The sequence below is a fragment of the Homalodisca vitripennis genome, chromosome 2 (genome assembly GCF_021130785.1).
Source record: "Homalodisca vitripennis isolate AUS2020 chromosome 2, UT_GWSS_2.1, whole genome shotgun sequence".
Taxonomy (NCBI): domain Eukaryota; kingdom Metazoa; phylum Arthropoda; class Insecta; order Hemiptera; family Cicadellidae; genus Homalodisca; species Homalodisca vitripennis.
The window spans coordinates 144,802,075-144,815,751 of record NC_060208.1 but is presented as its reverse complement, the minus strand read 5'-3'; the positions used below and the strand labels follow the sequence as shown (position 1 = coordinate 144,815,751).

The following is a 13,677-nucleotide window of genomic DNA, read 5'->3' as shown; positions in this document are numbered from 1 at the left end:
TGACACATGGCAGCCTACTCCTATGTGACTATTTCAATCTTTTAAGGTTCTAAATTAGTGTGAGTTCTTACATTCTTAAAAGTATTATGATTATATTAAAATGACAACCATTTGAGTTATCATACCATAAATGTTACTCAAATTAACCTTTAAATTAATAATAAATCTTCAGATTGATATTTTTAGAAGACAGCCAACATTTATTCACTAAAAAAAATTGTAGTCTTAGAAAGAAAGCTAAATCTCACACAACCAATACATTCTTTATTCATATTTACTACGAAATACATACTTTAAGTATACATGTCTCAAATTGATAAAGGACAAATAGCATGCAAATTTTAAAACAAGAACACTACCTGGTGAAGCAGTTGAGGGTCTGGAGAGGCATTCCTAAACAGTCGTTTCCTTGGGTAAGCCCCACTCTTCTCCAAGCCTATAACCTTACTGACACCTTTGCCTTTGCGACCTGCCAGATGAGCCCTCTGCAGCACATGGAGAGTGATGTCGGTGCGTGAGAATCGTTCCAGTAGTGCACCATAGTTTTCTGTGTGTGGACAGTCTGAGCAGTGCACTAATACTGCAGCCTTGGTTGCACCTGGACGATACGGTAAATCAGCAGCAAACTGCAGTGCTGAAGTGTACAGCGACTGACCTTCCGAGCTCTCTATACGGCTGTAAAAGTTTTAAAATATTAGTTATTTTTGTAAATTTTTCACAGTTGTCCTTCCAAATTTAAGACATAGTAAATTAAGTTATATGTAGTGTTGCCAATGTACTGAATTTAGTATTTCAAGCATAATTTAGAGCTTATTATATTTTTGTAACTTTATAGATCTTATGTATAGTAGAACTCTTACACAAAATTTTTATTTTATACCCAATTAGAAATTTTAAACTTAATTAGGAAGAAAATAAAGTTTTTTATAAAATTTTAATATATATGCATTGCAAGTCTTTATGGAATTGAGTGGTAGTTTCTTAATGTCTTTCTTATCATTCACATATTGAATAAAGGCTTTTCATATGTTTTTTCCGTCATGTTAAATGCAATAGTGATTATCTTGAATATCTGCTTATAGACGTAATCAACTCTGCAAACCATTCATACTTCATCTATACATTTTCACTCTTTTTCATTGTTGATCAAAGTGAAATATAACATCTTCTTGAATAAATTGGTTTGTAAATAAAGTTTATTGAAAAACTAATAAATATTTATGAGTAAAAATTTCTATTTTCTGTCCTACACGCTCCATTTACTTACTTAACGGCAGCAACCAATCGTTTTTCGTCTCCTGTCCAAACTTCTCCGTTGATCGTGTGAATCTGGACATTCTTGCTGTTGAATGAGATAAGGGCAAACTTGTTGTCGGTGAGGCCCTTGGCATTCAGGTCAGAGTTCAGATTGGCCAGAAGAACACCAAAGTTCAGTTTGTCACTGGATAGACAGTCTGCTTCCTCCATGATAAAAACCACATCAGCTGACATCTTAGCTGGCACTTCTATAAAATCTGGATATTCAGATTCCCTGAAGCTGTTGGATATTGATGAGTCAACTGTGTGAACAAAAACATGATTTTTAAATACAATAACATAGGGGTTCAATAACAGAACTGTCTTTGGACATAAGGGTTCTTATCGTGAAATTGATGTTTTTCAACTTTTTTATGTGTTTAGAGGATTGTTGGATGTGAATATACTGAACAAGCTTTCCAAAACTATTTTAATGGTATGATGTACATGTTGAGTAATTGCATTGTAGAAAAAAATAAACATTTTAAAAACTGGTAATGTTGATGCAGTTAAGTTATGAGATCTGTGATTTTCAAAATTGAACAATGTAATACTTTAAAGTGAAATTTTACAGAGATTCCTTGATAATGTAAAATTTTTGAAACATAATTTACCAATGAATTATAAAGGAGTGTAAAAAGTTACAAATTCTCCAAAACCTATTCCAGAAATTAAAAAGAAATGTTGGTTTTAATCTTTAACAAAAATAAATATTATTTTAATTTTATTGTCCCGTTCTATACATGGAACAAGGGGAGAGACTCAAATAGAGGCAAGAAAATACAAAAATGTAGTTTATGTTATAAATAACATCTGACCGAATAACTCAAATTATAGAACATGTTGTAACTAAATGTAGCACCAATCTATCATATACTTTTGTAAAATTAATGTAAACCATTACTAGGTTTACCAGGCCTCACCACAAAATTCAGGCATCCATAGTTGTACACCTGCTGAGGTGCATTTGGTAAGATATGCCATTACTGCCGAACACGTGCTGTCATGGCTGGCAGTAGAAAGGCACATCTCGGAGAAGGACTTGGGGTCCACCACATGGAAGCATGGAAAGAAAGGCGATGACTGAGATGAGAAGAACATCTCACACATTTCATAATGTCTTGAGTCTCCGACAGAGGTGGACAGATCCCAGTCTGTCTCAGTCCCACACTGCTTGGCCTCAATGGACCAAGAATCAATGAACTCCCTGATGTTGCCACTCGGTTGTCGGTCAGGACTGACAAAGTCATCGGATGGTTCATGGTTGTAGGTGCCCAAAAGTCCTGCTGTTTTTCCCATGTACCAGCCATCCAGATGGAACTTGCACATATCCTGGAAGGAGCTGCACTCCAGACTGAACCCTTCTCCGCTCTTAATTAGAACACTGTGTACTTTGCGTTCTAAAGTAAGTTGTTTTCCACTGTGCAAAACCAATGGCAAGTCTTCTAGCTTTCCATTTACATGAACTTCCAAATTGTTCTTCACCAGGATTTCCAACTCTCCAGTAATCAACAGGATGTCCCTTTTGTTCTGAAACAAAGATTCATACGTTTATTTATTTAATACAGTACCTTAAATTAATACTAACTTTTAGGTTGAACTACTAGGCCTAGGAAAAGAAGATATATGACTAGTAGTTGGGATACTAAAAGGTCATAGCCTCTTAGAAAAAATCAAATGAAAAAGGATTTAAGCCAGAGTGATCAATGTAGACTCTGTGGAGCAACAGAAGAAATGCTGGCACATATTTAGCTAATTTCCTGTTACTTGTGCTAAGGAAAATGTGCCTACGAGTTTATATCCAGAGGCCAAAGGAGATCCAAAAACAGAAACTTACAAATCTTATGGGTTTTACTCTAGTCTCATATTTGATGAATAAAAGTTATATGCATAGTAAATATATTTTTTCCTTAAGTTGATTTTTTGAATAAGTGACATTGTAGATAGGTGTGCCAATATGTAGCCATCTTGATTTATACATCAGTCAAGATAAAAAAGTATTTCAATGTAAATTATGAAATAAATAAATAAACAAAAAGCAGGTATTATAGGAATCTAAGTTTACATGCAGGATCTTCATTCCATCCCTCAGAAGGAAAAACTTAGTTTAATTTCACTTAAGCAAACTTGGTATTAATAGAGGAAATGGAACAACTTCTTATTTAGAATTCAAACAAAAATCCAAATTGCTGTATATAAAAATTCCACTTCATTATGCCTAGAATTAGTGACTGAAATTGAACTATAACTAATGTAAATTTGCCACTGACCTGTTCATCGTAGTTTGCTAACAGAGAAAACGAGTTGTGGTAGAGGTCACTGGCTAGGAGGTAAGATCCACAGCCACCACGGAAGAGATAGAAGGTGTTATCGAAAGTGATGTAGCTGTCACCAGAGATGATAGCGTCAGATCCAAAGGGAGGTAGTAGATATGGCAGGAGTTTTGCATCTTGCCAGAGATAGTTTTGCCATTGTATGTACCATGTTGCTGTATCTTGGGATACAAACACAGTAATATACATTAATTTGTTCAGAATAAGCGACCCAACATTTCTAAATAATAAAAAACCTTTTTATATTTAGATTTTATACTAAAATAGTGTAAGAAACCAAATTTTATATACAATGAAAATATGTTTAACAGTTAGAACTTTGAATTTAGGACTGAAATTATTTGAAGAATAGTACAGTGCTGTTGTATGTGTACAAAATAATTGTTTAGAATGTGTACTGCAAACCTGTATCTTAAGTAACCACACAGAATTTTAATTCAAACCAATTAGCAGCTTGCTTAGTGTAATAGGTGAGTTGAATAAAGTTGCGTGCCTCCTTTCAGTTGAATAAAAAAACTCAGACTTGACTCAAACGATAAGTATGCTCTCATGTTGTGAGTTTGGCAATTATTCGTGTCTACTCCAGTTTTTAGGTGAATAAAGTTGAAGCCTACTCACACAACAGAGAACATACTCACAAATTAGCGAGTGTACTTGGTAGCAGATTCACCACCACCAAAAGTACTCTCACTGTAGTTATCATCTCTGAATTTATGCCAGTGTGTAAGCACAAATTGTACAGAGTAAGGAGAAATGCATAGGAAGACAATTACAGAACTTGGTACCGATTCGAGATGGGTGCTAAATGTTGAATAGATGAGTAAAATATTTCTTAAACAAAGATTTAGGAAGCCGTGGTGGGGCTATTTCAAATAAATCCTGAATGAAAATATTTTTCATTATGTTGGGGACTTATCAAAATATGAAGAAGAAAACATCAACGGGGTTGCAGATAAAAACATGCATATAATTATTTAGTTATTGTAACAAATTTTATAATAATTTATACAGTAATGGTTCTAAATAATAAAAGAATTTATTATTAATAATTAAAATAAAACATTATTATAAAAATATATTTGAATAAAATGCATCAAAATGTGAAAGAGTAGGCCTATACATGCATATTTTGTGTCTGGGCAAGTAGGCCCTCACGCATGTATGTATTGCTGATGTTTGAGATGGGTTTTGTTTTTCATATTCTTAAATACATTAGTGAAAATGTCGAAAAAGTGTATATGTATCTAATTAAGCAATGTGTGCTGTGGAGGGAGTCCCAGTGGTGTGTTAGAGGCCAGGGCTAGTCAGCTAGTGTTCCTGTTCGGACCTGTATGCTCCTCTTCACCGCAGGTTATGAGAGCATGCTCATATTTTATACTTCTCCGTGAGTGGACTCTCACCTTTTTGTCAAAACTTTACTCAACCGAAACTAGACTCACATTTGCATGTAGGCTTTCAAATCCTTAGGAATGCCCTCTCACGAGTGCCTCCTCAGCTTTATTCAACTCACCCAATATGATGTTTGTACTCATATTCCTAATAAGTCCATGCAATGGAAGAGTCCTTCTCATTGTCGAAAACCTCAATCTGATCATTCATCTAATATATTTTAATGAAAAATATTGTACCTCTTCAAATAGATTGTGATACTAGAGACGATTGCACTACTGATTAGTTTTCATGGATTTTTCTGAACAATAAAAGTAAATATATAAATTTTACTCTTTGGAGTGAAATCATGCAATCAATTCACTCATTTAAGCCATGTCCCTCAATGGAACAATACCTTTAAACAAATTTTAGGTCTATCTGACGCGATCCTTTAGATGGGATTGAAGTGGAGCTCCTTTTAGTCATCGATAAAAAAATATTACTGTATGGAAACTGTTCAATCTTGTTTTGCCGTATGATCAAAAATAGACAGGCCGTTTTGCATGATTCCACATCGATACAATGTGCATTTATAGGCAGCTGGCATGACAGGACATCATGTCAGTTCACTGTCCAGCTGTATATAAAACATTGTATCAGTTGTTTGTTGCACTTTCATGTTCATGCAATATGAGATGCATTTTTTGCACTTTGTCATAACAAAGTGTTCAAATGAATCTGAATTGTTTATTGCTGGAGAAACAAACTACTTATTTTGAGTAAAATTGATTGATTACAAGTTGACGCATGACGAAGTTTACTACAAGTTTTGCTTTAAGTATTGATATGAGGGGCATCTAATTAACAATGTAACCACAAGAATCAGAGGCAATAGGCATTCAGATTGAAGGTTAATGACTGATCTGAGTGTTAAGTAAGAAATAATTAATGTTTTGTACATTTTCCAACTGTTATTCTTGCATAGTCTAAATAAATTCCAAGATATTAGAAAGCATAAGTTATTTACATTTATATTTTTGTTGTGTAATGTATTGGCTGATATCTGTCTTAAAAGTGTCAGGCAAATATAGAATTGTGTCTTGTTTATTTCTCACAATACATTTAATTTACAAATTTTAAATTACCAACTAATTGCAACAGTAATAGGAAATACTTACTCTTGTGCAGGAAAGGACAATGGGTTGGAGTTCATCTCTGTTTTGTAATCCGGCAGTTGATTGAATCCTCGCCACTCAAAAGGCAACTCTTGAGTGAATGTCAAGGAATTGTTTTCTGCATTGTAAACATATTCGGACCTTAACTCTCCTTCGTCTCTGTCCAACTGTTTCTCCAGCTCATCCAGGTTTGCTTTCATATTCTCAAAGTACTGCTTCATGGCATCTCTTAACCTTTCACTCAGTTTCGCATAGTTCCAAAACCATTTGATCTAGAATTAAAGTATAAGGTTTTCATAACAATTTATGTACACTCACCTGAACTTTTGAAAATCCTACATAGAATTAAAAAGTAGAAATGCGTTGTTTTACAGTTTTAAATGTACCAATTTCTAGATTAGTAGATATACATCAAGACAATGACCATATTGTGTTTACATATTGGCATGAGGCAGCTCTTCTTATGCTCTACTGGAACTATTAGAACCATCAGTGATGTTTTATTTACAAAGTGATGTGTTTTAGCTGCATATGTGACACAGTACGATAAACTGTCTGACATGACAAATAGTCAATAGTCAATATTTCCTACTAACGATATCAACCAAAAATGTTACATTGTCAATAAATAATAGTAGTCCAAAAATTACTTTACTGTTCTTTGTGGCTGCTCAAGAAAATAATTCTTGTATGGTGGGGGAAGCCTTGCCTTACAGCCACTTCCTGGTGAACATTTTCCTTTACATTTTCTTCATGGTGAAAGGGTTTCAGTATTTCAGTCTTCTGGTAGGTTGTTAAATATCTTTACCCCTGCATATAATTAATTGATTTCTTTCAAACATAGCTGTTCTATGGACTGGCATTATATTGTTAGCTCCATATCTGGTAATATATGCGAACATGCCAATTTATTTTGGAGGATCTTTGGTCACATACTATAGGACTTTTTTAAAATGTAAATGCAAGGAACCATCAGAATGCTCAGAATTGAGAATAACAAAAAAAACTCAATTGAATACATTGAAACTGGAGCCTTGCACATTATAGCTGATCATTACATGGACCTCAAGTATTTGCTGTCAGCAGGTGATGCACGCATGTTATTATTATATTGTTTACTTTGTTGTTAACCTCATAATGTTTACTTCTTCATAGTTATGTGTGAAAGCAAAGTAAAGTGTGTATTACAAGTGTGACATGTTTGAAGTACCAGTGTGAAAATGTCCTATTCTGACAAAAAACAAAAACTGTGAAAACTTCCTCTAAGAACTGCCCTAACCAACCATTTTCATGCCTCCATTTTTTCAAACCTAAAACTCAAGTAAAAACTGTAACATATCCTAAGTAGTGCATAGCAAATAATTTTGTTAAGACTTTAATCCCTTTCTATTTAAAATACGAATTCAGTAATGCTATAATTGATAATTTAATTTTTAGACAGGTCTTAAAACTGGTAAATATAAGTATTTTGACTAAGACTCATCTAACTCTATACTTTCATTTGTAAACATATTTTCTGAAATGTTAACTATCTATAAATAATTAATTACTATCTGCTATTCATATACGGTATATCTAATCTAATATTCAAGTTGTATTCATACAAAATTGTTTAATTTCATCAACTTAAAAAAAATTAACTCCAAAATTCTTATTATTAGTGAGTATAGATCAACTGTACTACTATTAGATCAACATTTCTATGTGACAAGGATAAGAACAGCTAAAAACACTTTAACACTTTAATGTGTAACTAATCTTTATAAAGTTTATTTTAGTAATAACAACTGTGAAACATTAATTATGACCTGTAATAACAAATATTAATCATAATAAAAGGTTTTACTTTATTTAAATATACTACTACGTAAATATGATAAAGTGATAATTGAAAAGAAACGCATGATATAAAACAAAGTCCAGTGGCTTAGTAAACAAATATTATTTTATTGAATAAAACATACTAGGGTTTATTATTTATTAATTTTGAAACGATAAACTACTAAAAGAATAAAGTATTCTCACTTAAATCTATAGTTATCTATAGTTTAAATAGAGATAAAGAGTGTTATAGCATATTAATTTTAATATCATAATAGGTTTAAAGAATATATTGTATAAATATATAGGGCTTGTGTGTTATGTGGTTTAATTTTTTATATTTAACATCACTTATAAAAAGCCAAACAAATCTTTTTATTTTAAATTATTTGATTTGAAAATGTAACTAATAAATAATTAAAGATTTCTAACTTAATAAAATAAATATTCTCTAAAATATAATTATTAGGCTGTTAACAAAACAGGTATGCAAATTAAATTGATTAGTGTCAAATACCTTTTCATAAACCTGAATGATAGCATTCTTCATGTAATGAACCTGAGGTATTTTGCTCACTTCTTCATACTGTCCCTCCAACAGGTGCTTGACATGCACCAAATACACCTCGTATTCTCCAAAGTTTCTTTCTATGTCAGATGTAATAAGATGAACGATCCTGTAAAACCATTTTAGTTTTTATTTGTGCTATTATTTAATAATGTTTGTTATTTCTCCACAAATAACCACTTCAAGTCACACCCCTGTGTATTCTGATTTCTCTTGTAAACCCAACACTTCTGAAGCTCATAGTTCTTTGATCCTTGTTTTATTACTAGTCATTTACTATAGTCAACTCAATAAACCTCCCACTCAATGTTTACATCATATCAAGAAACTAATCTATAGTAAAACATCATTAGCTACAACTATTGCAGAAACTGTTATTGCGTACTGGAAGTATGGTATCCAAATTAATGGTGCATTTGATGCAACATCTAAAAGTGTATTAATAGTTTTATTTAACTTCAAAAATCTACAGATAATTTTGAAAATTTCTTGATTATTCCAATAGAATTTTCTCACCTGTCAATGTAAGCATCAATCTCCCTTAGGTAAGTCTTCAATTGGAAGTCTCTGTACCAATAGTCGACAACCTCGAGGCATCTGACAAGCCTGTCCAAGCCATATCTCACCTCTTCAATCTGATAGATGCCATCTGTGACAATCTCAATCATACCTGGAAAATATATTGTTAAGTGCAAGATCAGTTTCTGGATACTTATAAACAAATAAATATCAAGTTTTTATCTTTATTTCATCATCAGAAAGAACCTAAGGTGGAAGATTGAACAATCAATAGATTTTTTGCTTGGATAAATTATTTTTCATTAGAATTTGGACAAACCTATGTTATTGAAAGAATATCTTAATGTTTTTCTGGTTTTTTAGACAACCTATCTAAAATTACAATTTTACATACAAATTTTATACCAACTGAATGCTATTATCATTAGCTTCATTCATATTTGAAACATCAGCTATTATTATTAGATGAGCTAAATTTACACGATAGATAACATTTTGGTAAAAATATGTATACATATTGAAAAAGTAACCTGCAAATTGAGCTAAAATTTGTTTTTTTAAATAGTTTGCATATTTACATAATTTTACATTGAGTCCAATAATATTGCCTGTTATAGTTTCATTCTCATTAGCCTACTGCATGCAGTGGGGGATATCCTTGAGTTGACATTCACTATTATTTAGGTCTCATCAATTATACTATAGTCTAGTACATAATTGAGAGTGTATATGTGGATGGTGGTGAACCAACATTTATCCTTGGGAAGAAGGGCTTGCAACAAGACCGCAGGTTTTCTAAGCTATTGGCTTTAAAATAAATCCCTAATACACAAAAAGTCTCTGGGTGAAGTACAGGGTTATCATAAAAGAATATGTGGTTTCAGTAATTCGTAGGAAGATAATAGGGAAATTTCTAGGAGTTATATTGGTATCTCTGAAAGGCTTAAACCGAAAAGTTTGTTAGTAAGCTGTTCTAACCTCAAAATCATTTCTCGTATTGTTGTTGCGGTGCGTTAGTGAGTTTCCTATGTAGTCAGATAAAGATAAAGTGAAGTGTGTTTTATTGTTGCCTGAATTAAAATCCGTAATTTTAGTTCAACGTGCGTTCTAACGTGAATTTGGAAGAGATCCACCAAACAAAAATAACATAACAAGTTGGTTTAAACAATTTGAAGAAACTGAATCTGTTAAGAAACAGAAATCAACTGGCAGACCAGTACCAGACAAAACGGTTGAACTAATTAAACAATCAGCAATTAAAAGTCCTGAGAAATCCATCCCTCGTCGAAGCGTTGAATTGGATTTTCCAAAAACAACAGAACACAAAGTTTAACGTAAAAAACTCAAATTACACACTTATAAAATCCAGATACTGCAGAAATTGAAACCCAATGATTGTATAAACCATTAAAATTTCGCTGTTGACATTATATAGATTAAGTAAAAAAGAATCATTTTAGATAATATAATTTTTACAGACGAAGTTATTACCCATATGAATGGATGTATTAACAGACACAATTCACGAATTTGGGGCTCTGAAAACCCACACGTAATTGTTTGGAAACAACGTGATGCGCAAAAAGATAATGTTTGGTGTGGTGTGATGAAAAATCACGTAATAGGACTTTTCTTCTTTGCTGAAAAAACAATTAATGGAGTTGTGTATCTTGACATGTCAACCAATTATTGCTTTTCTTAGCTAGATGAACTCGAAAACATTCATCAAGTACATTTCCAACAAGATGGTGCTCTCCCACACTTCAGTGCATTGGTCACGGACGCTTTGAACGAAAAGTTTGGAGATCGATAGATAGGCTGGCAAGGACCTATGCTGTGGCCTTTTAGGAATCCAGACCTGATACCTTTAGATTTTTCTTATGGGGGGGGTACATTAAAAGCATTGTTTATTCACAAAAATCACGACCCAAACCACTTAAAACACAGGATTAATGAAGCAATAACAACCATAACCGAAGAAATATTAACCAATGTTTGGAGAGAAGTTGAGTATCGTTTGGACATTTGTCGAGCAACTAAGGGTGCATATATTGAAATTTATTAACTATGTAGAAAAAACTGTTTGAGGCAACAAATTAGATGAATAAACAACATTAACTGTAAGTACTTAGGTTTTTCTTTCAAACATGTTAGAAACCGCACCATTCTTTTGTGATAAAGCTATATATTAGTGACAACAGCTTCCACAGATGTGGAACAATAAATCTTAACATAATGGTGAGATGACCACAGATACTATTTAAATTTATAGTCATTAAGTATAATCATTATTTTACTATCTCATTAAGTTTTGTTAATATAGTGCACAATTTTAATATGTGCACTGGAGACTATTGGAGTTAATTTAGGAGTATAGACAAGTATGGGAAATAGTTTTTATTTCTCATACTACATTATCAGATTTCAAGTCATGGACGAATATTTGTTAAGCAACCAACACATACAATGAGAGTGTTTGTACGTTTTATAATACCTTGCACTGTGTCCCTAAGAACAGAAAACCCAGCCAGGATCGTATCCTTGTAGTTAATGGCTCGCTGTAGGTATAGGCCCAGGGTATGCTGAACATCTCTAATCAGATGGTTGACAGCTAGTTCAGCCTCTGTCAGAATGTCAACTGATCGCTGTTCAAGCTGAGTGAGCTGTACTTGGGCTGTTGCCACCGCTTGTCTTGCATAGTCCATCAGGCTGTGGCGGAAATGCTGGTAGTTGTCAATCAGTTTTGACAGGTGCTTCACTGGTGATTCTCCTCCAACCTGTAGCATACAATTCATATATTTCATTTACAAAATACAATAAGTAATCAAATCTCAATTTTGGGAACCATACAGGGAGTACCAAAATTTCCTATGGAAACTTTAGAATATTGTTCCCTGGGTAAAATGAAGAAAAAACTCAAATCCAACCAATGATCTATCTCTTTCTGTTAACCATCTGGATGTCTGTATGTGTTTTTCAGTTTTATTTCTTATTGTAAAAACTAGTATAGATATCAAACTAACATTAGATACATCTTTTCTTTCAATCTATAATCATAACAAAAATTAATATTATATTTTCATATCACGTTGAGGATGGCGGATGGTTAAAATTGTTTTAAAGCTTAAGAACGTAAAAACTAATAACATTATTTTTAAAGAATAACAAAAGTTGTTACATTTAATTATAAATATTGTTCCACCAATAATATAAAAATTTACCAAGAAATAACGTATATGTAAGCTTTTAACTGTTGTAATGCATGGAAAAATTTTCATACATGTTTATGTTATTTAGCAAGTTTTATTATCCTTTAAAAATGTTCATAATGTTGTTATATTTTTACATTAGGCTTAAAACTTCAACCATCCGCCATCTGGAAACATGATATAATAATATAATAATAGGTACATTTTCTCATTACTTGAAAACTTCAAGAAAAATTATTATTGTACTGAATTTCATTTTAATATCTTTATTGGTTTATAAAGTAAAATATAAAAACTTAAAAACACATATAGGTAGACAGTTAGCAAAAAGAGATATACCATTGGTTGCATTTGATTTACTATTTAATTTTACTTAAGGAACAATATTATAAAGTTTCTATAAAGAGTTTTGTTACACACTCTATATTTGAAATTATACATCTCACAAGATCCTATGAGCAAGACTAATTAAGTAAAATGATTTACAAATTAGCTGTGTTTCTTATGAGAAAAATATAAGATGGTTATTACTAAAATCAGTTCTTAATCTCTTTTATTTATAAGCCTTTGACAAACGAATTATACTAGAAAACATCAGGTTATTGTGGCTGCACAATAAAATATCTCATGAATAATTTGTCACTTAATTAATTATTAACTATATCTTGGATTATCAAATAGTTGGGAAACTGACTATAATTTGACACCTTGATTAGGAATTTGCAAGTATCCCTCCATATGTATTGTATAAGTGATGTTCACAAAATCAGCAATTGTCTTGATTGATAAGCCATGTCTGGATAGACAAAAATCAAATTTTTGGACAGTATTCTATTCCTATTTAATGTTGTTAAATACAAAAATATGGGTCTATTAAATCTGGAAGGTGTTTCAAAACTTTTGAACAATTTATGCACTAATCTGAAAACTTTATGTGTTTATGCATTCACTACTGTATGCTTTATTTGACAATAATTTACATTGAAAAAATGTATGTATACAAGATAGAGTGAACAAATTTCAGGAATGAATATTTTGTTACAAAGCAGAGGTTCTCCAAAAATAGTTTCCGTCCCGTGGCTGAAGCACCACTAATGGAGTAACACAGGTTGAGTTTGCCATTCTTTCTGTTAAAATTTGTATGAAGGACCTATGTCTGTCCAATTTTTAAATGTCATAAATTAAGCAACATGCAAATATGAAATTTTGTGTTTTACTTAGAAATATCCATTTGGCACCCTTAAATTGTTGAAGAAAGCATATGGAATTTCATACTATCAAACCCCAAAACAATCTAAAGATCTTTTATACATCAATATGGAATAAAACTGTTCAAAATTTTGGAATTTTACTTTGTACTGTCAGAGTATCTGTAGTATAAGTTG

The 13,677-nt window shown here is 32.1% G+C and overlaps 2 protein-coding genes across 2 annotated transcripts in view; both read right to left on the bottom strand.

Annotated features, from left to right (window-relative positions):
- Positions 1-326: 326 nt before the first annotated feature.
- LOC124354841 (apolipophorins-like) lies at positions 327-3,703 on the bottom strand. Its single transcript, XM_046805596.1, has 4 exons — positions 3,567-3,703; positions 2,220-2,826; positions 1,268-1,559; positions 327-675 (listed from the first exon to the last, which is right to left on the bottom strand). The coding sequence occupies exons 2-4, from the start codon at positions 2,623-2,625 to the stop codon at positions 342-344; spliced, it is 1,032 nt and encodes a 343-aa protein (XP_046661552.1). The 5' UTR covers positions 2,626-2,826; positions 3,567-3,703; the 3' UTR covers positions 327-341.
- The window catches only part of LOC124354840, an 85,095-nt gene continuing 74,984 nt past the window's right edge, over positions 3,567-13,677 (bottom strand). Inside the window, exons 23-27 of the mRNA XM_046805595.1 lie at positions 11,578-11,860; positions 9,081-9,234; positions 8,514-8,673; positions 6,179-6,447; positions 3,567-3,790 (exon numbers count right to left, since the gene is read on the bottom strand). Of these exons, the coding sequence (XP_046661551.1) occupies positions 3,703-3,790; positions 6,179-6,447; positions 8,514-8,673; positions 9,081-9,234; positions 11,578-11,860 (954 nt within the window). The 3' untranslated portion in view covers positions 3,567-3,702. The remainder of the gene's footprint in view (positions 3,791-6,178; positions 6,448-8,513; positions 8,674-9,080; positions 9,235-11,577; positions 11,861-13,677) is intronic.

Coding starts and splice junctions, on each gene's coding strand:
- LOC124354841 (XM_046805596.1), bottom strand. CDS start 2,625: ATGTGCAAGTTCCATCTGGATGGCTGGTACATGGGAAAAACAGCAGGA. Junction 1,560..2,219: donor ATGGATGCCTGAATTTTGTG/GTGAGGCCTGGT, acceptor TTGTTCACACAG/TTGACTCATCAATATCCAAC. Junction 676..1,267: donor CGATTGGTTGCTGCCGTTAA/GTAAGTAAATGG, acceptor AAACTTTTACAG/CCGTATAGAGAGCTCGGAAG.